This window comes from Hypanus sabinus, chromosome 10, assembly GCF_030144855.1.
Source record: "Hypanus sabinus isolate sHypSab1 chromosome 10, sHypSab1.hap1, whole genome shotgun sequence".
In the NCBI taxonomy this organism is placed as follows: domain Eukaryota; kingdom Metazoa; phylum Chordata; class Chondrichthyes; order Myliobatiformes; family Dasyatidae; genus Hypanus; species Hypanus sabinus.
Window position 1 is genome coordinate 49,206,175 of NC_082715.1, and position 25,356 is coordinate 49,231,530.

The 25,356-nt window shown below is 35.4% G+C and overlaps 1 protein-coding gene across 2 annotated transcripts in view; it reads right to left on the bottom strand.

Moving 5' to 3' along the window:
* Positions 1-25,356, bottom strand: part of atad2b (ATPase family AAA domain containing 2B) — a 208,399-nt gene that overhangs the window by 101,333 nt on the left and 81,710 nt on the right. Inside the window, exons 2-5 of one of the 2 annotated variants that reach the window (XM_059981809.1) lie at positions 15,343-15,506; positions 10,701-10,750; positions 2,973-3,126; positions 944-1,052 (exon numbers count right to left, since the gene is read on the bottom strand). In XM_059981809.1, coding sequence (XP_059837792.1) covers positions 944-1,052; positions 2,973-3,126; positions 10,701-10,750; positions 15,343-15,506 — 477 coding nt within the window. Of the gene's footprint in view, positions 1-943; positions 1,053-2,972; positions 3,127-10,700; positions 10,751-15,342; positions 15,510-25,356 lie in introns of both variants that reach the window. The other variant, XM_059981808.1, reaches the window with a different exon arrangement.

Consider the following 25,356-nt stretch of genomic DNA (forward strand, 5'->3'; position numbering starts at 1 on the left):
TTTTTTTGTATCATATTATTATTGTATGCTTATTTTCGCACTGTATCAATCTTCATTTTGATCTGGTTTTTTTTATCTGTAGCGATGTAGAAAATGTATAAAAAACTAATAAAAAATGAAATAACTTCATATCTTAAAATATTGTACTCTTCAAGTATCATGCTTTAGAATATTTATATACTAAACAGGTAATACTTTACAAGGAGAGTAAATCATTACAAGACCATAAGACATAGGAGCAGAAATAGGCCATTTGGCCCATCAAGTCTGCTCTGCCATTCAATCATGGCTGATCATACTTCCCCTCCTCAGCCCCATTCCCCAGCCTTCACCCTTAACCTTCGATGCCGTGGCCAATCAAGACCCTATCAGATTTTTGGTTTTTCTCCCCGTTTAGAAAATAGTCTGCAAATTTATTTTTACTATCAAAGGCATGACCATGCATTTCCCAACACTGTATTTCATTTGGCACTTTCTTGCCATTCTCCTAATCTGTCAAAGTCCTTTTGCAGTCTACCTGTTTCCTCAATACTACCTACCTCTCCACCAATCTTTGTATCATCAACAAACTTGGAAGCAAAGCCATCTATTTCATCATCTAAATCACTGATATAAAGTTGAAGGGTCTCAGCTCAAAACGTCAACTGTTTACTTTATGCCATGAATGTTGCGTGGCTTACTGAGTTCCTCCAGCATTTTGTGTGTTAGAAATATGCTGTCTGAAATTTAACTGTCTTGTAACTTAAGAAGAACAACAAATCAGTTTCAAGCAGTACATGCATACCTAGGGAGTTACATTTAAAGGCATAAAACAATCTCCATTTTGCTCTCATCTGTTTTAGCTATTCAAAGACAATAAACTAGCAAAATGATGCTTGTACATCTTGGTAGTGAAGAATACCTTCAGATTGATCAGTCCTAAATCAGGAAGAACAATACTCACAAACTCTGTATCTGTCCACATTCTGAGACGCTCCACTTCTCCAGGCCTTCTGTTTTGCCTTATGTTACTTGTGATGTTGTCCATTTCTTGCAGAACAGCCTCAGCAGTACTAGATCAATGGAATATACAATTAAACAATAATTCATGATTTTGAAATGCATTTTTATTATGGACACAATTATCACAACCAGTCTGGGATTTGGCCAAATGATACCATGAAAAGAAACCCACAAAGTTCAATGAGCCAAATTTTCTTGTATGGAGGTACATATTGGTTGAGATTTGAAGTTAACAAGATCTGAAATTGACATCACATCATTTATAAATTAAAAAACAAAGTAAAGAGGCAGTAGAACAAACAAGAATAGCACACCACAATACAGGCCCCTTTGATCCATGGTACTGTGCCAACCTCTTCAAATAGCACACTTTTTTTTTTCATAAGAGTCCTTAAATGGTCCTATTGTATCAGTCTCTATAACCCCACCACCCCTAGTACATACCAGACACCTATCACTTGTGTAAAAAAGCCATCTTTGACTCCTACCTTAACAGTTGCTCTCTGTTATTAACCATTGCCACCCTGGAAGAAATGTGCTGGCTGTCTGCTCTATTTATGCCTCTCATAATCTTATACATTCTTATCATCACCTCTCATCCTTCGTTGTTCCACAGAGGAAAAAAAACGAGCTTGTTCAAATTTTTATCTTAAGAGATGTTCTCTAATCCAGGCAGCAGCTTGCTAAATCTCCTTTCCATCCTCGTTTCTACATCCTATTATGTGACCAGAATTGAACACAATACTCTTACCTGTGGTCTAACCAGAGTTTTTAAAGAGCTGCAACATTACTTCAAGTTCTTGAACTCAATCACCTGACTAATGAGAGCCAGCAGACCATGTCTTCTGAACCACTCTATCAATTTGTCCAGCAGTATGGACATACATCCCACAACCTCTCTGTTCTCCTCACTAAGAATCCTGCTATTAACCTTGCATTCCATCTTCAAAAGTGTATCACTTCACACTTTCCATGATTGAACTACCCAACACTGCATCCTGTTTATATCCCATTGTTACCTACAAGAACCTTCGCCACTGTTCACAGCACCTCCAACCTTTGTCATTTGCACACTTAACATACCAGCCCTCCACTTCCTCATCCAAGTCAATTATAAAAATCACAATGTAAAATTCCTTCTGAACACCACTAGTCATGGCCCTCAGTGAGAATATACCCTATCCAGTACACTTCCCTGCCTTCTAAAGGCAAGCCAATTCTAAAACCATGCAGCCAGTTATCCACAGATCCAATACCCCATGACTTTCTGGATGAGTCTATAATGGGGAATCCTGTCAAATACCTTACCAAAATCTACATCCAGCACATTCACCGCTTTACCTACATCAAATTCTTTTAACACCTCTTTGCAAAACACAACTAAGCTGTGAGGCCATGCGGACTATCTCTAATAAGGCTATGCTTCTCCAAATGCCCATAAATACAATTCCCAAGAGTGCTCTCCAATTGTTTACCCACCACTGACATCAGATTCATTAGTCTATAATATCCAGGACTGTCCATAGTACCATTTTCGAACAACAAAACAATTACTGACATCCTCCAATCCACCAGTGCCTCATTTCCCATGGTAACTTGAGGTATATCCTATCTGGCCCTGGCCAATACCCAATGTAATAAAACAATGGCCAAAAAGACAAAGAAATTAAGCTTTTAGTAGTAATTGCAATGGAATTACTTATACAAATCATCAGTTTCAAGCCAATGCTTTATACCTGATATAAATATTAGTGACAAGATTAGCAATCAGAATAGATTTAGGGACGCAGCAAGATACAGTTTTAAACACACACTTAATCCACTATATTTTAAACAGGAATTTTCTCAAGGAATTCAAAAATCTCCATTGACATCAATATCATAAGGCAAGGTACAGCAGGAACTGGTTGAGGTGATCTGTCCTGCAATTTCTGCCCTTGACTTCACATGAAACAGCAAAATGGATTTACCTGTTTACTAGTTGATCAAACAAAAGGCTTTGGTTGAGGGTTTCAAATTTGTTTCTCCTTGCACGGCCACTTCTTCTAACTTCTGAATCACCATTCATGTGAGAATGACTCCCATCCTCCTGGGATTCACGTCGACTTCCAGGATTTCTGAGAACTTGTTAGGATAACAGTAGATTATCAACAATTTTAACATTTTGCTTTATATATTTATGACAGTTTATAAATTTTACTATGCAAAATTAGCTTGGTTCAGTTTCACCCAAACAGCTATGGATTTAAGCTTAACTTCTCTCTGAAACCACATGCCTTTCAAATAAGGGAATTAAGATTGAGACATGATCACAGCTGAAATGAGATTACAGACATTTCAAAAGAAAACTTCAGAGTAAGGGGCCTCACAGACACAAATATTTTGTGATAACAGTGTACGGACAGATTGCAATCTGCAGTGTTTTTTTTAAGTTGAGTAACCGTTAAGACTGCTGCTCAAACCTAAACAAAATTTAAAGGTCAATTATTGTTGTAAACTTCTATGGGCCAGCAGTGCTTGATGATCCACATCAATGCAATAACCACACCACATTAGCTAACTTCTGCTTAGAAGAATTTCAAGTAACCTGAATCCCATCTCTTGTGATTTTGCAAGAAATGTGGAAACTACAAAACTTTTGTGACAAATAGATCTGTTCACATCTGAAAGAAAGAACTAGTGTAACGACTACAACAAAGTACCAGTGACCCAGGTTCAGTCCTGACTTCCAGAGCCAACTACATGCATCCTACACGTTCTATTTGTGACTATGTGGGTTTAGTCTGGCAGCTCTGTTTCCTTCACATCCCAAACTAATGCAAATTGGTAGGTTAACTGGACAATTTAAATTACCATCAATGATATCTATCTTCAGATTGTAGCCTTTTGGTGAAAAACATTTTCACTTTTCCACTGCTGTACAGTCATGGCATCCTCATTCAGAGGATAGATTTCAGAGAAGACTTAACTGCTAAAAACCTAGAATGAACAGGTTTGTCTTATGAAGAAAGTATGGACAGGCAAGAATTGCCTCTGCTGAAGTTTAGTAGAGTGAAAGGAGAATTAATTGAAACATTCAAGGTCCTGAGGAGTGTGGATTAGGTCAAAGGGCAGAGAATGATTCCTGGTTAAAGGAATAAAGTAGATGAGCTTAAGACTTATTGCCTCAAAATTGGGCCATTGAAGACAGAAACAGGTGAATTTATTATGGGGAACAAGGAAATGACAGATGAGTTGAACAGGTACTTTGGATCTGTCTTCACTAGGGAAGACACAAACAATCTCCCAGATGTAATAGTGGCCAAAGGAACGAGGGTAAAGGATGAACTGAAGGAAATTTATATTAGGCAAGAAACAGTGTCGGATAGACTGTTGAGTCTGAAGGCTTATATGTCCCTGGGACCTGATGGTCTGCATCCCAGGGTACTTAAAGAGGTGGCTCTAGAAATTGTGGATGCATTGGTAATCATTTTCCAATTCCAATATAGATTCAGGAACAGTTCCTGCTGATTGAAGGATGGCTAATGCTGTCCCACTTTTCAAGAAAGGAGGGAGAGAGAAAACAGGGAATTATAGACTGGTTAGCCTGACGTCAGTGGTGGGAAAGATGCTGGAGTCAATTATAAAATAGGAAATTACAACACATTTGGATAGCAGTAGAAGGATCAGTCCGAGTCAGCATGGATTTATGAAGGGAAAATCATGCTTGACTAATCTTCTGGAGTTTTTTGAGGATGTAACTATGAAAATGGACAAGGGAGATCCAGTGGATGTAGTGTACCTGGACTTCCAGAAAGCTTTTGATAAAGTCCCACATAGGAGATTAGTGGGCAAAATTAGGGCACATGGTATTGGGGGCACAGTACTAACATGGATTGAAAATTGGCTGGCTGACAGGAAACAAAGAGTAGCGATTAACGGGTCCCTTTCGGAATGGCAGGCTGTGACCAGTGGGGTACTGCAAGGTTCAGTGCTGGGACCGCAGCTGTTTACAATATACATTAATGATTTAGATGAAGGGATTAAAATTAACATTAGCAAATTTGCTGATGACACAAAGCTGGGTGGCAGTGTGAAATGTCAGGAGGATGTTATGAGAATGCAGAGTGACTTGGACAGGTTGGGTGAGTGGGCAAATGTATGGCAGATGCAGTTTAATGTGGATAAATGTGAGGTTATCCACTTTGGTGGCAAGAACAGGAAGGCAGGTTACTATCTAAATGGAGTCAAGTTAGGAAAAGGGGAAGTACAACGAGATCTAGGTGTACATCAGTCAATGAAAGCAAGCATGCAGGGACAGCAGGCAGTGAAGAAAGCTAATGACATGCTGGCCTTTATAACAAGAGGAATTGAGTATAGGAGTAAAGAGGTCCTTCTGCAGCTGTACAGGGCCCTGGTGAGACCACACCTGGAGTATTGTGTGCAGTTTTGGTCTCCAAATTTGAGGAAAGACATTCTTGCTATTGAGGGAGTGCAGCGTAGGTTGACAAGGTTAATTCTCGGAATGGCGGGACTGTCATATGTTGAAAGATTGGAGCGACTGGGCTTGTATACACTGGAATTCAGAAGGATGAGAGGGGATCTGATTGAAACATATAAGATTATTAAGGGATTGGACATGCTGGAGGCAAAAAGCATGTTCCCACTGATGGGTGAGTCCAGAACTAGAGGCCACAGTTTAAGAATAAGGGGTAGGCCATTTAGAACAGAGATGCGGAAAAACTTTTTCACCTATAGAGTGGTGGATATGTGGAATGCTCTGCCCCAGAAGGAAGTGGAAGCCAAGTCTCTGGATGCATTCAAGAGAGAGTTAGATAGAGCTCTAATAGATAGTGGGGTCAAGGGATATGGGGAGAGGGCAGGAACAGGGTACTGATTGTGTATGATCAGCCATGATCACAGTGAATGGTGGTGCTGGCTAGAAGGGCCGAATGGCCTACTCCTGGACCTACTGTCTATTGTCTAAAGCTAAAAACTGAAAATCACAGCTTAAAATGAAGGCAATACCCATTTAGACACCAAAGACCATAAGGCTTAGCAGCAGAATTGGGCCTTTCAGCTATAAGATTCTACTCTGCCATTCAATCATGACTACTTTATTCATCCCTCTCAATTCCATCCTCCTTTCAACTCCCTGTAACCTCTGAATCTCTAACTAATCAAACTCTGCTTTAAATATACCCAATAACTTAGACTTCACAGCTGTCTGTGGGAATAAATTGCAGAGATTCCCCATGATCTAGCTCAGGGGTCGGCAACCTTTTTGCCTCTGTGGGCCGGATCACATATTAATGAGCTGACGGTGGGTCAGATAAATGCCATAAGAAACTTGAAATATGGGAATTATCCATTTAAATACATCTAGTTATGCTTTGCCTCAAATTAATGAATAACGCATGCTAGAAAACCCCTCCTACCCCTGATCTAGCTGAAGAAATTCCACCTCATTTCTGTTCTAAAGGAGCATCCTTTTATTCTGAGATGCTGCCCTCTGGGTCTCTTCCACTACTGGAAACATTGTCTCCATGTCCATTCTATCCAGGCATTCAATATTCAGTAGGTTTCAATGAAATCCCCCTCAATCCTTCTAAACTCCAGCAAACACAAGCCCTGAGCCATCAAACGGTCCTCAAATATTAACCCTTTCATTACCAGGATCATTCTTGTAATCCTCCTCTGGAACTTTTCCAACACCTGTAAATCCTTTCTTAGATATGGGTCCAACAGACCTCAAAATCATAAACATTAAAGCAGAATTTGGCCATTCAGCCCATCAGGCCTGATCCATCATTCTATCATGACTGATTTACTATATCTCTCAACCCTACTCTCCTGCTTTCTCTCTGTAACCCTTGATTCCCTGACTAATCAAGAACTTATCAACCTACACTTTAAATGTACCCAATGCCTTGGCCTTCACACCTGTCTGTGGCAATTAATTTCTCGGATACATGACCTTCCGGCTAAAGTAATTCCTTGTCAGTTCTGTTCTAAAGGGACATTTTTCTATTCTGAGGCTGTTCTACTAGTCCTAGACTCTCCCTTTATTGAAAACATCCTCTCCACGTCCACTCTGTCAATATGTTCTAGGTTTGAATGAGATGCTGCCTCATTCTTATCAATTCCAGCAAGTACAGGCCAAGAGCCATCAAATGCTCCTCACATGTTGACTCTTCCATTCCCAGGATCATTCTTGTGAACTTCCGCTGTACCCTCTCCAATGCTAGCACATCCTTTTTAGATATGGGGCCCAAAACTGCTCATGGTACCCTAATGTGGTCTGGTCAATGATTTAAAAAGCCTCTTGAAATGAATACCAGCACTGCAATTGCCTTCCTTGCTTTGAAGCTCCTTTGCACTTTTGATTGCTGAACTTACTCTCCATTTAGAAAATAATCTGTAACTTTTTTCCTTCACCCTAGATCCACAACTATACACTTCCATACACTGTATTCCATCTGCCAGTTCTTTATTTATTCTCCTAATCTGTCCAAATCCTCCTGCAGACCTTCTGCTTCCTTAACACTATCTGTCTCTGCACCTGTATTTCTATCATCAGCAAACTTAGATACAAAGCCAACAATTCCATCATCAAGTTCATTAACAAATAATGTTGAAAAGTAGTAGACCCAACACTGTCCCCTGTGGAATACCACTCGTCCATCAGCACCCAACCCAGAATAGGCCCCCCTTTATTCTGCCTCTTTGCCTCCTGCCAGTCAACCAATATTCTATCCCTGAAAGTAATACCATAGGCTCTTGCCTTGTTTAGCAGCCACATGTGTGGCACCTTTACAAGGGCCTTCTGAAAATTCATGTAAACACAAAATCCAAAAACTCTCCTGTATCATGCCTGTTATTTCCTCAAAGAACTCCAAAATATTTAAAGAAACCATGCTGCTTTCGGCCTATTTTGTCATGTGCCTACAAGTAACCTCAAAACTTCAATTTTATTAATGGACTCCCAAATTTTACCAACCACTGCAGTCAGGCTAACTGCCCTATAACTTCCTGTCTTTTCCCTTCCTTCCATCTTAAACAGTGAAGTGACATTTGTGATTCTCCACTTCTCTGTACCCTTTTCTGATTTTAGTGATTGTTGAGAGATTTCTACAAATGCCTCCACAATCTCTTCAGCTACCTTTCAGAACCCTGGAGTGCAGTCTGTCTAGTACTGGTAACTTAACTGCTTTTAAACCTTTCAACTTCCCAAGCCCCTCCTCTTTAGCTACACTCAAATTCTGCCCCCTTGACCTTCTCAAATATCTGACAGTTTGCTGGTGTTTTCCACAGTGACGACTGATACGAAATATTAATTCAGTATGTCTGCCATTTCCCCATTACTACTATTCCGGCATTCTGATGTCCACGCTTGTTTCTGTTTTACTCTTTGTACATCTGAAAGAATATCTTTGTACAGTTGTTTTTATATATTATACACACACACACACAGTTGCCTAGCTTACTGCCTAGTTGCCTGTTTCATGCATTCTTCCCTTATTACTTTTTTTTATTGCTGTTGATTTTTAAAAGCTTCCCAATCCGCTCACTCCCTGCTAATTTTTGCAATATTGTATACCCTTCTCATTTACTTTATGCTGTCTTCAGCTTCTTTTATCAGCCTGTATATAACTCATATCAAGGTCTTTTTACCCATTGATGTTTCTTAACTCTACCCACAAGGATTCTAAATCTTCCAATCCAATGTCACTTCTTGCCAAGTAGCTGATTTCAGTATTTAACAACAAAGCCACCTTATCCCCCTCTGTCCATATGCCCGACCGTTTTGCTAGCATATATATATCCTTGTTTATTTCCCACCTGTCCTCTTCTTTCAGTCATGTCTTACCTGCCAATTTTAACTGCACTATAATCTTTCTAGCTTGTTTCATGTGCTAGCGATGCTTCACTACCAGATGAACTCAACACCTTCTATGCCCGCTTTGAAAGGGAGAATATAACTACAGCTGTGAAGATCCCTCGTTCCTCTGCAATTGGATCCTCCAGTTCCTAACCAGAAGACTACAATCTGTGCAGATTGGTGATAGCATCTCCTCCTCGCTGATGATCAACACTGGTGCACCTCAAGGGTGTGTGCTTAGCCCACTGCTCTACTCTCTCTATATCCATGACTGCGTGGCTAGGCATTGCTCAAATATAATCTATAAATTTGCTGATGATACAACCATTGTTGGTAGAATCTCAAATGAGAGACAAGAAGGCATACAGGAGCAAGGCATGCCAACTAGTGGAGTGGTGTTGCAGCAACAATCTTGCACTCAACATCAGTAAGACTAAAGAGCTGATTGTGTACTTCAGGAAGGACAAGACGAAGGAACACATACCAATCCTCACAGAGGGATCAGAAGTGGAGAGAGTGAGCAGTTTCAAGTTCCTGGGTGTCAATATCTCTGAGGACCTAACCTGCTCCCAAAATATCGATGCAGTTATAAAAAAGGCAAGGGAGGAGTTCATTAGGAGTTTGAAGAGATTTGGTATGCCAACAAATACACTCAAAAACTTCTATAGATGTACCGCAGAGCAGTCTGACATGCTGCATCACTGTCTGGTATTGGGGGCTGGGGGCTACTACACAGGACCAAAAGAAGCTGCAAGAGGGCTTCATCTTGGGTACTAGCCTGCAAAGTACCCAGGACATCTTCAAGGAGCAGTGCCTTAGAAAGGAAGCATCCATTATTAAGGACCCCTAGCAGCCAGGGCATGCTCTTTTCTCACTGTTACCATCAAGTAGGAGATAAAGAAGCCTGAAGGCACACACTCAGCGATTCACAAACAGCTTCTTCCCCTTTGCCATCCAATTCCTAAGTGGACATTGAACCTGTGAACACTACCTCACTTTTTAATATATATTATTTTTAATCTATTCAATATACGCATACTGTAATTGACTTATTTATTTATTATTTTTCTCCCTTCTATATTATGTACTGCATTGAGCTACTGCTGCTGCTAAGTTAATAAATTTCATGACACATGCCAGTGATAATAAACCCATTCTGATTCTAATTCTTATTCTGATACAGCATGCTTTCAAATATTACAATATTAAAACCTTGAGTCCTGTGTTCACCAACCCTCTTCACAAATTTGTTTTCATGTTGTAGTTAAATTCTAATACCAAATAAGAATATCTCAGTTGGAAGGTTTTATTTCCTCTTCTCAGAAGATTGTTAGTCTCTTCTCCATAAAGCAGTGGAAGCAGAGTACTTTTGATGAGAGTGTATAGGGGTCAAATGGCCTATTTCCATTTTGAATTTGTATGCTCATAATTTGAGTGCTGAATACAAATGGCAGGAAAGGTAGAAGAAAATTTAACAATAAGCACAATTTCATCAGATCATAACCTGTCCTTCTCTCTATCATAGCAAATGCTGTCTGATCTGCTTCTATTTCCAGCATTTTATACTTATTTCAATTTCCTGCATCTTCAGATTTTTGCTTTTTAAAATAACTTCAAACATGAGGCTATACCAAGTAATCCAGAAAAAATATTTAATGCATTGGGAAGAAGCTTTTAATCGACAAGCATCAACCTAAGTAGAATTACATCTCCTTCAAAGGTACATTTAAACCTTGTGGGAAATTAGTTTTTGCTGACTTCCTCTTCTTCCTCTGCAAAGGGCACAACTTAAAACTCGAAATGTTTTATCTAATTTCGTTGTATTAAGCAAACTTACCCAAACTACTATGCCCATTTTGCATTGAAGCACCAGCCCGAGTTGTTAACCTGGCAAAAAAAAAAGGTTTAAACAAAAACTATCACTATGGTATGAAATTATGATTTCAGCTAAATTTGAGATCAGCATGATTTTGTAAAATAATTAAATTACTGTATATCTGTTACATTGAAGTTTTATTACTGCTGTGCTCATTTAAAAATTAAATAATTGTAGGATAATAGAAGCAGTGATATTTTAATAATATTTTTATTGAATTTTCAAATAGGTTACAGAAAGAAAAAAAATTATCAACCCTTCCCCCTCCCCTTAACCCCTCCCACCTAACATATCCCTATAGAAAAAAAAAGAAAAGAGAAAGAAAGAAAGGAAGAATGAATGCCTGGATATCGGAAGATCCCTACATGCTCCATGGAGTTCATAATAGCTTTAATATGTATATTTATTTTTTCTCCAAATAACCAATAATTTTATCTTCGGAGCACCTATATATTTAATCCTATCTTTTGTAAATAAGAGTGCCAAATTTTCAGAAATATTCCATATTTATCTCTTAAATTATAAGCAATTTTTTCAAGTGGAATGCAGCTAAAAATTTCATTCTTCCAACGATCTATACTTAAGTATGAATCCGATTTCCAAGTAACTGCAATAGCCTTTTTGGCTACTGCCAATGCAATTTTTATGAATTCTTTCTGATATTTATTCAATTTGGATTTCGATTTTATCCCTTCAATACCGCCTAGTAAAAATAATGTTGGATTATGTGGAAGTTGTATTCCATTCATTTGTTCCAGTAAAACTCTTAAATTTGTCCAAAAAGGTTGAATTTTAAAACAAGACCAAGTAGAGTGTAAAAAAGTACCAATTTTTTGATTACGTCGGAAGCATTGATCAGGTAAATTTGGGTTTAATTTATTTATTTTTTGAGATGTAATATATAATTGATGTAAAAAATTATATTGCACTAGTCTTAGCCGGACACTTGTCGTATTTGTCATCCTGTCAAGACATAGTCTTGACCAATTTGTTTCTTCAATTTTAATATTCAAATCTGTTTCCCATTTTTGTCTTGACATGAAATCTTTGTTTAATTGCCTGCTTTTGAATCAAACTATACATACAAGAAATAATTTTTTTAATTTTTCCTTTTTGAATTAAAGTTTCTATTTCATTAGGTTTCAACAATAACATTGTTTGACCCAATTTATCTCTTAAATAAGCCCTTAAATGAAAATAATAAAAAAGTGTTGTTTGATATTTTATATTTATTCTTTAATTGATCAAATGACATTAATATACCTCCTTCAAAACAATCTCCTATATATCTAATCCCTTTTTGAAACCAGTTGTATAAAAGTTGGTTATCCATTGTAAAAGGAATGTTTATTTTGAATTAAAGGTCTCTTTGCTAATAAAGATTTCTTTATCTCATCATCAACATTTATCTTACTCCATAAATCAATCAAATGTTTTAATATAGGAGATTCTTTCTTTTTCCGTATCCATTTAGATTCCCACTTATATATAAAATCTTCTGGTATATTTTCTCCTATTTTATCTAGTTCTATTCTAATCCATGCCAGTTTATCTTTATCAAAAAAAGATGCAATCAATCTAAGTTGATTTGCTTTATAATAAGCCCCCCCCAAATGTCCAGGCAAAGAAAGATAAAAGAAAATAGATTATAAAGAAAAAAAATAACAAAATACCCCCCTACTAATGTTGTGAATGAAAAAAACACAACATTACCCCCCTCCGTTGTACGGGTCATGGCAATCGTTATGATTACACACGTGAATCCCGTAGCAATCGATCCGAAGATCCCCCAGCTCCCCGTAACATAAAAAAGTATATATAAGAGAAGAAAAAATATAATATCACTACTCTCGATTAATATTTCTCAAATTTTTACCCTTTTCCCCCTGTATCATATAATTAAGAATATATTTAAATATTCTTCTGTCCATAAACATCCATCAGTTCCATTCACTGTCCCTATCTTCATCTTTCATTCATTTCACTTTTAAATCTTTAACTGTAATTAGCGAATATTTGGGAATTCTTGTGCGAATTCTTCTGCATCACAATAATCAGTAAAAAATCTTCTTTTTCCATCATCCAAAAAAATTATCAGGGTTGCTGGGTGGCGCAATATAAATTTATAGCCTTTTTCCCATAAAACTTTTTTCGCTGGGTTAAATTCCTTCTTTCTATTCAAAAGGTCATAACTTCTATCAGGATAGAAAAGAACTGTTTTCCCTTCTATCATCAATGGCCCGTTTCTCTTTCTGGCACATTGGGCAGCCGCCTTTAGGATCTTTTTAAGTATTTTATCAAGATTGATTGTGGGTTTTGATCGACTTGAGGTCTTGGTCTTAAGGCTTGGTAAACCTTTTCAATTTCAATTAACTGGGTTCCTTCTTCCATTTCCAAAATTTCTGGGATCCATTTTTGAAAAAAATTTATTGGATCCTCTCCCTCTATACCTTCTTTAAGTCCAACAATCTTAATATTGTTTTGTCTGCTAAAATTTTCAAGCACATCCACTTTTTCCAACAACTGTTTTCTTTTTGATGTCCAGGCAGAAATATTATCTTCCATTTTATTCACTCTATCAATGGTGTCTCCCATTGTTTCTTCCAAGTTTTTAATTTTCTTGTCCATTTTGTCCTGTCTTTTCATCATTTTATCAAACATAATCTTCATATTTTTAATATCTTTTTATTACTTTTAATGCTTTAATTCATGCATTATTTGCACTAAAGTTTTTCTTATGTCTCCATCACCTCCAACCTCTTCCTGGTCTCTTCATCTTCATCTGATTTATCCAGAGAATCTGATTTCACCTCATCTTCACTTTCACTTTCAGTTCCAATCGTAGCTGGGATTTGTAGTTTGGGTTGCTTGTGTTTGCGCATGCCCTTTCCTTCACGCATGCGCAATTCCTGTTGCTCTTTTTTTTGGAAACGGTTGATGTTGCCGTAGTTTCCTGTTCTGTATTGTCAGAGGTAAAGTGCAGTTGAGCCCGAGGCTCTTTCATAGCGACTGGCCTTGATTCTTTTCCAACTTGTGTTGTCTTCAAAGTAGTAGTTTTCTTCTGTTTCTGTTTAGGAGGCATATCTTAAGACAATCCTAAATAGTTTATAAGTAGTTTTTAAGAAGTATTTACTAACTTTTCTTCACTTAAACGTTATTTTACTGGTTTTTTACGGGAGAGCTGGATTTCCACGTCTCGATCCTATGTCATCACGTGACGTCCCCCAGCAGTCATATTTTTGGTGATTTTTTTCACCCATTGGTTACTTTCTACCAGAGGTTCATTCCTCTACTTCTTTAATGAGCCAGGTAATCATTCATTTTACTGCTGAATAAAAAGTGAGAGCACCAACTTCAGTTCTTCAACCAATTTTGGCATTAAGCTGAAGCATATTTTCTAATAATTGGCAATTTAATGTAGCACTGTTGAAATAAGAACAACCGGCTTTTGTATAGTGCCTTTCACAATCTCAGGATAACACAAAGAGGAATACAGTATATATGTCTTGAGTGAAATCATTGTTGGAATGTTCAAAACACAATTATCATGTAAATCACATACTTCATATAATCATAACTAGATCGTGTTTTAATACATTGACTGAGAGAACAAATAACTCCATTGCTGCTCTTCAAAATACAGTTTTGCAATCTTTTACATCCACTTAAATGAGTGGGAAAGAACTTGATTTATCAGCTAAAAGGCCGCATCTCCAAAACAAACATAGCATTCCCTCCATGGATTACTGGTATCTTTGGAGTGGATTTTGAACCCAAATCTGTTTAAATCAATGAAGCATGTGATAGCAGAAGCACAGTGGTTATGCACAGATGTTTACGGAAGTAAATAGTAACTAGTTATGTACAGGTAATGAAGCAGAAGAAATCACAATCAGGCTCTGTGAACCCTTATAACAATGTCCTTTATTTTAAAAAAAATCACATCAGCCACACAGTGGAAATACAATTTCTCTGCCATGCCAGCATCACAGAAAACTCAGCTGCAGTTGCTATGGTTATAACTGGGACAAAGTGCTGACAAGTGTACACAGCTGTGTTTATTTTTAACTGAAATCACGTGAGCAAGTTAGTGGAGTGGCTGATTCAAGTTTATAAAAGAAAGTACATGTGTAATACACCTGAGAAAGCAGTTATTTATTAATATTGCTGAGTATATTAAATCAAAAATGTTAACCTTGGTTTGGATGCTTCCATAAAATTTGAAGTATTATATAGTTATTGTGCAATTCATTATTAAAAAATACAGGAGGTATTAAAAACTTGAAATTTTGATTCACTGTGATGGTGGTAGAAAACAGATAATAAAAGATAATTTTACAGGGATATTTACAGTGAAAAAGAAGTTGAGGGCCAGGCTAGAAATGAAAAGTACTGTATTTTATCCACATTGGATACCGATTAATACCTATGGACCAAACAATCACTTCCCAAGCCAAACTTGAAAATTCGAAGTTAAAGGGTATTTTCGAAGCACATCCACAAATTTATAAAATGATAGTAAATATATTACACATAATAATGGACTAAAATAAGCTTTGTCACCCAATGCTTTCACACAAAAAGCAGAGCTAATGCAACTGACCTGGATTGCCTCGTTGAGCCACACCATTCTTCTGCTGGTCCACTGTTATGGGGGCTATGTTCAGTTGAAATATCACTAGAAACTGGATCTGCATTCCTTCGCCTAAGCTTTGCAGGTGGTTCTGCCTGACAATCACTCAAACTAGTTTCATCATTACCAGGATCCTGCTGTAATAAAAGATATATATTTTATGTTGTATAATAAGGGTGGCCATACATTTAAAAACAAATCTTATGCAAACTACTTGAACAAAGTTTTTCTCTTCCCAGCCAACATATTCAGGTCAAATAGCATTGAATAAAAATGCTTTCGGTGCAAACAAACACTTCAAATTAACATCTTCTCAAACCAAACTCATCAATAAACACGCTTTTGTTTTGGCTAAAATTTCCTTTCCAATTTTATTGTCTAGCAATTATCAAATGAAAAATAATTTGCTGTTAAGATAAAATTATGTCAGAGTCAAAAACCACGATGTAAAATCAGTACTGAATGGAATATCAAGTGAAATTATTGGGCAACTATAATAAAATGTACATTAAATGATCAAGTACATCAAAGAAATGTTAAAAAGAAAATTCATAGAAATCCAATAATATTAGATATAGATGCATTATAGAAGGGTTTCAAATTAAAAATTATATCAAGTAAATATTTATCTGGACTTTTAAGAAATATATGTACTTGAGAATGCATAAAGTCTCTAATTTGTAAATATTGAAAAAAGTGAATTCTCCGTAGACTATAAACTTAATTGTCAGTTGTTCAAATGAAGACAGACTATCTCCAACAAATCATGAGAACATTTAATACCCAATCTATTCCACTCTTTAAAAACTACATCAGACATAGGTTTAAAAAAAAGTTAGAAAAAATGGGACTGGAAAGTGAAAAACTCAATAAACCAAAATATTTTGTAAATTGTACCCAAATCCTCAAAGCGTGCTTACCTACAAAATTATCAGTTAAATTACTTAAAGATAAAGAAATTGAGGATTTGAGAAGAGAAATGATAGAAAATTTATTAAGAGTTAGCTTCTACAGAAACCCAGACTGAACAGTCCTCTCGATTAATATAACCAAAACGTAAGATTCCATATATTGACTGCCCAGTAATAAAACCTAAAATTGAGTAAGGCTAAACCTCCATTCTTTTTAGCTTTTTGAAGATGAACTTTATTTAATCAAGAAATTTTATTATTCTATATATGATATAATAGAATCAAAAGAATCTATTAAAAATTTACTTGATATAATTTTTAATTTAAAACCCTTCCATAATGCATCTATATCTAATATTTATGGTACATTGTTGGGAATGAAAAATATTCCTTTAAATAAAATTAAAAATCTTTGGGAACAAGATATACAGATTTCAAATCCTGAGGACACTTGGAATGAAATTTTTTAATTGGTCATTACCTCATCGTTATGTGCCCGTCATTCCCTTCTACAATTTAAAGTGGTTCATAGACCCCATATGTCTAAAGATAAGCTGTCTTGGTTTTATTTGGTTATACCTCCCTATTGTGATAGATGTAATAACGGAGAAGCTTCACGAATCCATATGTTTTGGACTTCTCCGAGTCTTGAAAAATATTGGAAGGAATTATTTCAAACTTTGTACTTTTTTAAAGTAAATTTTAAACCTAATCCTTTGACTGCCTTATTTGGTATTGTTGGAGGAAATTATATTATTTTGGTTCACATGATTTGCATATTTTGGCCTTTATTTCTCTTATAGCCAGGAGGGCATTGTTGCTTAAGTGGAAGGATGCCACTCCTCCTACTCATACTGATTGGTTACATGATGTTATGTCTCGCTTAAATTTAGAGAAGTTTCGCTGTTCAATTTCTGAATCTAGACAAGATTTTTTTTTAACATCGTGGGGACCTTTTTTGAATTACTATCAAAATCTTTGATTTGCTATTAAGCACATATGTTGGCTAATAATATGTTTTACTATATGTTAAGGATTTTTTCCTTTTGTTTTTTTTAACCAAACAGCCGTTTTTTTTTTTGTCTGGTAGTGGGTCTAGATTTTTTGTATAATAAAATTATTTCTTTTCAATTTTAAGTTTAAATTTAATTTATATGGTTATATGGATTTGGGGTAATTACACTTCATCTGCAATTTCAATATATTGTAATCGATATATATTATATATCTTACTGTACTCTGTATTCTTTTATGTAAGAAATTAATAGAAGTATTGAAAAAGAAAGAAATCCAATAATAGATAGAATATTACAAGAATGGAATAAATTCCAAATAACTGTTGATCACGTACTGAAATTGGGCCTTTACCACTCAGATGTCAATTCCCCTTCTTCTGTCTCCTCTCCCTTTTCTAAAAGTCTGAAGTATAAACTTTTCTGATTGCAGTTCTGATCAAAAGACATCCAATTGAGGAATTAACTCTTCCCTTCTCCAAGGTTCATTAATAACTGCTGAGCACGTATAATACTTTCTGTTGGACAATACAGAAACTATTGGATCCAAAAATCAGGAAAATCCAAATTATTCAGGGATAATATTGATTAAATTCATTTAACTTCTATCATTACAATAATTTTAACTTGAAAGAAATAGCTTAGTAGCTATTTCAAAGGTTAATTGGGCTATCGATTAATAGGGCCTGTTTATTTCGGACACCTCTCTTAAAGAACAAAAACTGATCGAGAAAATTGTTGTGATTTCCTTCATTTAAATGGGGTAGAAGACTGCTGCCAAACTATGTCTAACTGAATCAGTCATGTGCAGTTGTGTGGCCAGTAGTCACCACACGGTACTTAGAGCAAACAATTTTTAAATAATGTCTGTTGTGTGTGTTTATGTTCAAAAGTCAGTGATTTTTGGCACTGATAACGGGTGAGAAATAAGCAGTAAGGCAATTAAGAACTGTTTTGCACACAGCAATTTCAAGCATTCAGGCTTGAAGATACCAGAAATGGCTGGAAGTGAAAATGAAAAGCTTTCACTACTTCAACAAGTTAGGAACTGCAGAGAATTTGAAGGTATCGACAATCATCTTGAATGTTACAATGAAAATGAAGATTTAGAAGATGCAATCATCGAAAGCATTGTATAAAGGCAGTCCGTTATCTGCTCCAGGTGTCTGGGCTGATTTTGTTCATTTACAATCATTGAAAAAAACCATAGCATACACCTGATGAATTTCTCCATCAATAAACATTAGGAACTAATATAGTTTTTTGTGGTATTGTAGTATTGATAGGCTCTAATTTGATCTGTATTTCATTTAAATACCTAATTTGTTACCTAGTTTGACTTTTTCCATACCTTTTAAACTATTTTCATGAAACTTCAGCTAATTGTGGCAGCTGCTTAATTGGGCCAAAATGTGCTGGTCCTGATCTGTCCCAATTAACCAGAATTTGCTGTATTCCTGAATAGTACTCTTAAATAATGGCTTTTAAAATAGGTGTAAATAAAGAAAAAAAAAGTAGTCTTGTATCTGGTGTTTCTTAAGCAATTTTTATGCTTGAACTGACAATCTGATGTTGTTTTAATGTTTGTTGAAACATTAACTGACCAAAGTTTTCAGATATTATGCTTCTTCAACCAAATAGTTAAATATACTGGAGATAACTTCTTTTTAAAATCATGTCACACTTTCTTGCAAAATGACTTGTTTAAACAGAAAGACTCAGAGTCAAACTAGTACCCACATCCTTTTGTTGCACAATCTATCTTTACAGCTACAGCTGTTATTGCTGTATATTCCTTCACAATTGTTTACCATGTGTATCATAAAGTATTTTTCTGCAGAGTGATTAATTGGAACTGCTTTGAAGGGTGGTGAAAACGATCTACTAGGGCTTTCAAAATGAACAGGACAGACTTTCAGAGAAAATAATTGCATGGCCATGGGGAAAATGCTGGGAAAGGGTACTGAGAAATGAAACTATATTACTGTGTAAAGAGCTGGATAGAATCAGAAAGTCAAATGAACTCCTCCTGTGTCATTATAATTATATAGTCTGCTAGGTTATGAGAAAGGAACAAATGCCAATGTTTTTCAACACACAGCATAAATTTATTATTTATTCTTTCTTTGTCACAGTACTAACCAAAACGACAAGGATTACTCCAAGCAATAATGCAATTGCTACAACACAGGCAAAAGAAAATCAAGAGTCACCAAGAGGAGAGATAATCCAAGAATTGACTTATAGGATACAGAGTAATTTCTACCTGCAATCAAAATGACAAATCTTTTAAAAAGAAACTAGTTACTTTGAATTTCAAATATCACTGCTCTTTAAGAAGCAGAAGAAAGGAAGTTATATACCAGTGAGCCTGACTTCAATGGTTGGGAAGATACTGGAATCCATTATTAAGGTTGAACTTTCAGGATATTCGGAGGCATATGATAAAGTAGGCTGAAGTTTGCATGGTTTCCTTAAGGGGAAATCCTACATGACAAATTTGACTGAATTCTTTGAAGAAACAAGAGGCAGGGTAGACAATGGAGAGCCAGTGGATGTTGCTTGCTTGGAGTTTCAGAAGGCCTTTGACAAAGTGCCACAAATGAGGTTGCTTAACAAGGGCCCCCATATTCCAACAGTGGGTGAGTCTAGTATGTACCAGAGGGCACAGCCTCAGAAAACAGGGATGTCCATTTAAAAACAGAAAATAAGGAATTCCTTGAGCTAGAGAATGGAGAATCTGTGGAATTCATTGCCACAGACTGCTGTAGAGGCTAAGTCATTGGTTTATAGGTTGTTGATTAGTCAGGGCATCAAAAGTTATGGGGAGAAGGCAGGAAAATGGGGTTGAGAGGGATAATAAATGTCATATGGCCATATAGTCTAAATACCAAAGACATTGCTTGATGTCATTACACAAGTTTATTTTTCCTTTCATTTGTTGGCCAGAATTAGAAAAAGATGTTACAATATTGAATAATCCTAACAAAAAGAAGCAACAGTTAGGAGCAAATGATTGCACCATTCCAGCACCATACCCATTTCAAACACTAAACATTAAGACTTTAACAATCTGCCATCCCATTGTTTGAAAATTCCAGTGGTTTGGCACCTGATTTCTGTACTCACACTTAACAAAGAAAACCATAGCACTTGCACTCCCTTTCAAACAGCAGGGTTCCAGTGCTTATGCTCTATATAAAACACAGAGTTTCCAATTCAAGCACTCCAGCAGACAAACAGTGCTCCCAATTCAAACCCTCCAGTCAAACACTCTGGCAGAGGCACAGGGCTCCCAGTTCAGACGTACCCACAGACATATAGGGCTCCCAGTTCCCACTATCATGCAGAAGCAGAGGGCTCCCAGATCCGACACTTCCACTTATGCAGAGGGCTCTCAGTTCTCACGCTCCTGCTGATGTACAGGATTCCTAGTTCCCATGCTCTCAATGAAGGGCAGGGCTCTCAATTCCCATGTTCTCTTTGACACACTGGTGTCCCAATTCCCCATGGTCCCCTTTAACACACCTGGCTCAGAACTCCCCTGTCCTCTTGAAACTCAATGGGTTCACTGGAGAATTCATTACACTACCAATTTGAGTGGGCAGAGTTTAGGAGGGTGATGGCATCTAATGGCAACTCCTTTGCTTGCATCTTTGGAAACAGCACTATTTTTATCTTTGATATTTCTTTTTTTCTCCTTTCAAGGTTCTTTTGAAGACCCTGGCATGGAATTACACACTGACTTGAGTTTTTTGTGGAAATGGGACCCGCTCTTGGGACCTCATGACAGGTTGCTTTTCAATATGCCAAGGATGCAGCCAAGAAGACCGGTGCAGAAAAAGCGACGCAACATACTTTTAACACCATAAATCAGCGAGTTGTTTTGTTATGTCTCTCCTCTTGCTGTGAAATGGGGACATCCTTTTACCCTATTAGGGAGAGAGAGAGACTGTGGAATGTCAAATTACCGGGTGAACAAGTATCTTCGGAGCACCTATATATTTAATCCTTTTTTTTGTAAATAAGGGTGCCAAATTTTCAGAAATATGTCATATTTATTTCTTAAATTATAGGTAATTTTTTCAAGTGGAATGCAGCTAAAAATTTCATTATTAAAAATTACTGAAAATTTCCAATGGTCCATAGTTAAGTATGAATCTGATTTCCAAGCAAATCCAATAGTCTTTTTGGCTACTGCCAAAGCAATTTTTATAAATTCTTTCTGGTATTTGTTCAATTTGAGTTTTGGTTTTATCTCTTCACTATCACCTAATAAAAATAATATTGGGTTATGTGGAAGTTGTATTCTGATAATTTGTTCCAATAAAACTCTTCAAATTTATCCAAAAAGGTTAAATTTTGGCACAGGACCAAGTAGAATGTAAAAAAGTATCAATGTCTTGATTACATCGATCAGATAAATTTGGATTTAATCTAATTATTTTTTGTAGTGTAATATATAGTTGATGTAAAAAATTATATTGTACTAACCGAAGTCTTGACATTTTTTGTATTTGTCATACTATCAAGACATAGTCTTGACCAATTTGTTTCATCAATTTTAATATTCAAATCAGTTTCCCATTTTTGTCTTGACTTATGGATTTCTGGTTTAATTGTCTGTTTTTGAATCAAATTATACATACAAGACATAAATTTTTTAATTTTTCCTTCTTGAATTAAAGTTTCTATTTCATTAGGTTTTGGCATTAACATTGTATGACCCAGTTTATCTCTTAAATTGCTCTTTAATTGAAAATAACAGAAAAGAGTGTTATTTGATATTTTATATTTGTTCTTTAATTGATCAAATGACATCAATATACCTCCCTCAAAACAATCTCCTATATATCTAATCCCTTTTTGAAACCAGTTATATAAAAGTTGGTTATCCATTGTAAAAGGAATGAGTCTATTTTGAATTAAAGGTCTCTTTGCTAATAAAGATTTCTTCATCTCATCATCAACATTTATCTTACTCCATAAATCAATTAAATGTTTTAATATAAGGGATTCTTTCTTTTCCCGTATCCATTTAGATTCCCATTTATATTTAAAATCTTCTGGTATATTTACTCCTATCTTATCTAACTCTATTCTAATCCATGCCGGTTTATCTTGATCAAAAAAAGACAAAATGAATCGAAGTTGAATTGCTTTATAATAATTCTTAAAATTTAGGAGTTGTAACCCTCCTAGGTCAAATTTACATGTCAATTTTTTCAATGATATTCTTGAGATCTTACCTTTCCAAAGTAACTTCCTCATACCTTTATTTAACTTCTTGAAAAAATTTCTGCGGTATTTGTATTGGTAGTGTTTGAAATAAATACCGTAATCTAGGAAATATATTCATTTTTACAGCATTGACTCTACCTACTAATGTTACTGGTATCATCATCCATTTATCAAGATCTTCTTAAATATTTTTCAATAATGGCAATTAATTTAATTTATATAAATTCTTAATATCATTATCAACACTTATACCTAAATATTTTATACCATTTATCGGCCATCTAAATTGAGTTACTAGTCGACATTGACTGTAATCTCCTTTAGTAAGGGGTAAAATTTCACTTTTATCCAAATTTACTTTATACCCTGATATTTTCCCATATTCTTCCAACCTAAAAGATAATTTATGCAACGAATGTAATAGGTTTATTAAATAAATCAGAACATCCTCAGCAGATAGATTAATCTTATATTCCTCCCGATTAACTTTAAAACCCATAATATCTGAATCAGTTCTAATTAATTCAGCTAAAGGGTCTACTCTAGTACAAATAGAGCAGGTGATAATGGGCAACCTTGTCTAGTTGACCTTGTTAATTGAAATGGGGCTGAAATTTGGCCATTCGTCACTACTTTAGCTTTAGGACTAATATTTAAGGTTTTAATCCATTATAAAAAATTCTCCTAATCCATATTTTTCCAATACTTTAAATAAAAAATCCCATTCCAATCTATCAAATGCTTTTTCTGCATCTAGAGCAACTGCCACACTCATTTCATCCCTCTTTTATGCCAAGTGAATTATATTAAGTAACCGAGTTACATTATCTGCCGATTGTCTATTTTTAAAAAATCCTGTTTGATCCATATGTATTAATTTTGGTAAATATTTAGATAATCTATTACATAAAATTTTTGCTATTATTTTATAGTCCCTATTCAACAAAGAAATAGGCCTATATGATGTTGATTTTAAAGGATTTCTATCTTTTTTTGGTAATACTGTTAGAATCGCTGTCAAAAAAGATTCTGGAAGTTTATGTATTCTTTCCGCTTGATATATTAACTCCATAAAAGGAGGGATTAATAAATCTTTAAACTTCTAGTAAAATTCAGGTGGAAAACCATCCTCTCCTGGAGATTTATTATTCTGAAGTGATCCTAGGGCTTCTTCAACCTCTTTTAATGTAAAAGGCATATCTAATCCCTTGTGTTCTTCCGAATTCAATTTTGGAAGAATTATTTGTGATAGAAATCTTTCTATCTCATCAACATCATTTTGTGATTCAGATTGATATAATTCAGAATAAATTTTTTTAAAGGTTTCATTAATTTCTAAAGGTTTATAAGTAATTTTATTTGCACTTGTTCTAATTGTGTTTATCGTTTTGGAAGCCTGCTCTGTTTTCAACTGCCAAGCAAGAATCTTGTGTGATCTTTCACCTAATTCATAATATCGCTACTTAGTTCTCATAATTGCTTTTTCTGTTCGGTATGTCTGGAGTGTGTTATATTGTAACTTCTTATTAACAAATTGTCTTCTTTTTTCTTCTGTCATATATCTTTGAGATTCTTTTTCTAATTTTACAATCACTTTTTCCAATTGATCCATTTCTACCATATATTCTTTCTTAATTTTAGAGGTATAACTTATTATCTGGCCCCTCAAATATGCTTTCATTGCTTCCCATAATACAAATTTATCATCAACTGAATGGGAATTTGAATCTAAAAAAAACTGAATCTGTTTTTCCATAAAATCACAAAAATCTTGTTGCCTTAATAATATTGAATTAAATCTCCATCTGTAAATCAATTCTTCCTTATCCATCATTATCATTATCAAAGGGGAATGATCTGACAGTATTCTCGCTTTGTATTCCATACTTTTCACTCTATCTTGAATATTCGCTGATAATAGAAAAAAATCTATTCCTGAATAAGTTTTACATCTATTTGCATAAAATGAATAATCTCTTTCTCTTGGATTAATTCTTCTCCATATAGCAAACAAATTTAAATCTTTCATCAATGATAAAGTTAGTTTTACTACTTTTGATTGTGTAATAGCCTTAGTTGATCTATCTAAAACTGGATCTAAATAAAAGTTAAAATCTCCACCTATTAATATTTTATCATGTGTATCGGCCAAATTCAAAAAAGTTTCTTGTATAAATTTTGTATCATTTTCATTTGGTGCATAAATATTCATAAGAGTCCATAACTCAAAAAAAAATTGACAACGTATGATCACATATCTCCCTGCAGAATCAATTAATACATTTTGTATTTTAATTGGTAAGGTTTTATTAACCAAAATTGCAACTCCCCTCGCCTTTGAATTGAATGAAGCTGCAATAACATTCCCGACCCAATCTCTCCTTAATTTCTGATGTTCTGCCTCTGTTAAATGTGTTTCCTGCAAAAATGCTATATCTACTTTCATTTTCTTAACTTTTTCTTATCACAGGTCCATTAAGCACATTTAACATTAAAACTTTAAAAATTCAGTAAATTAGTCATTGTTTTAACAAGGTTACTCCAATCTATAACAGTATATAATATCTCAGCTTTTATAGTACCTTGGGGAATCTCTTTAAGATCCTCCATGTTGCTATGTGTCTCCCCCCCCCCCCCCGCCACCGATTATCCAGGCAAAGAAAGAAAAGTAGAAAAAAGATAAATTATTAAAAAAAATAACAAAATACCCCCCTACTAATGTTGTGAATAGAAAAAATCACAACATTACCCCTCTGTTTTACGGGTCAAGGCAATTGCCATTACACACGTGAATTCCGTAGCAATCGATCAGAAGTTCC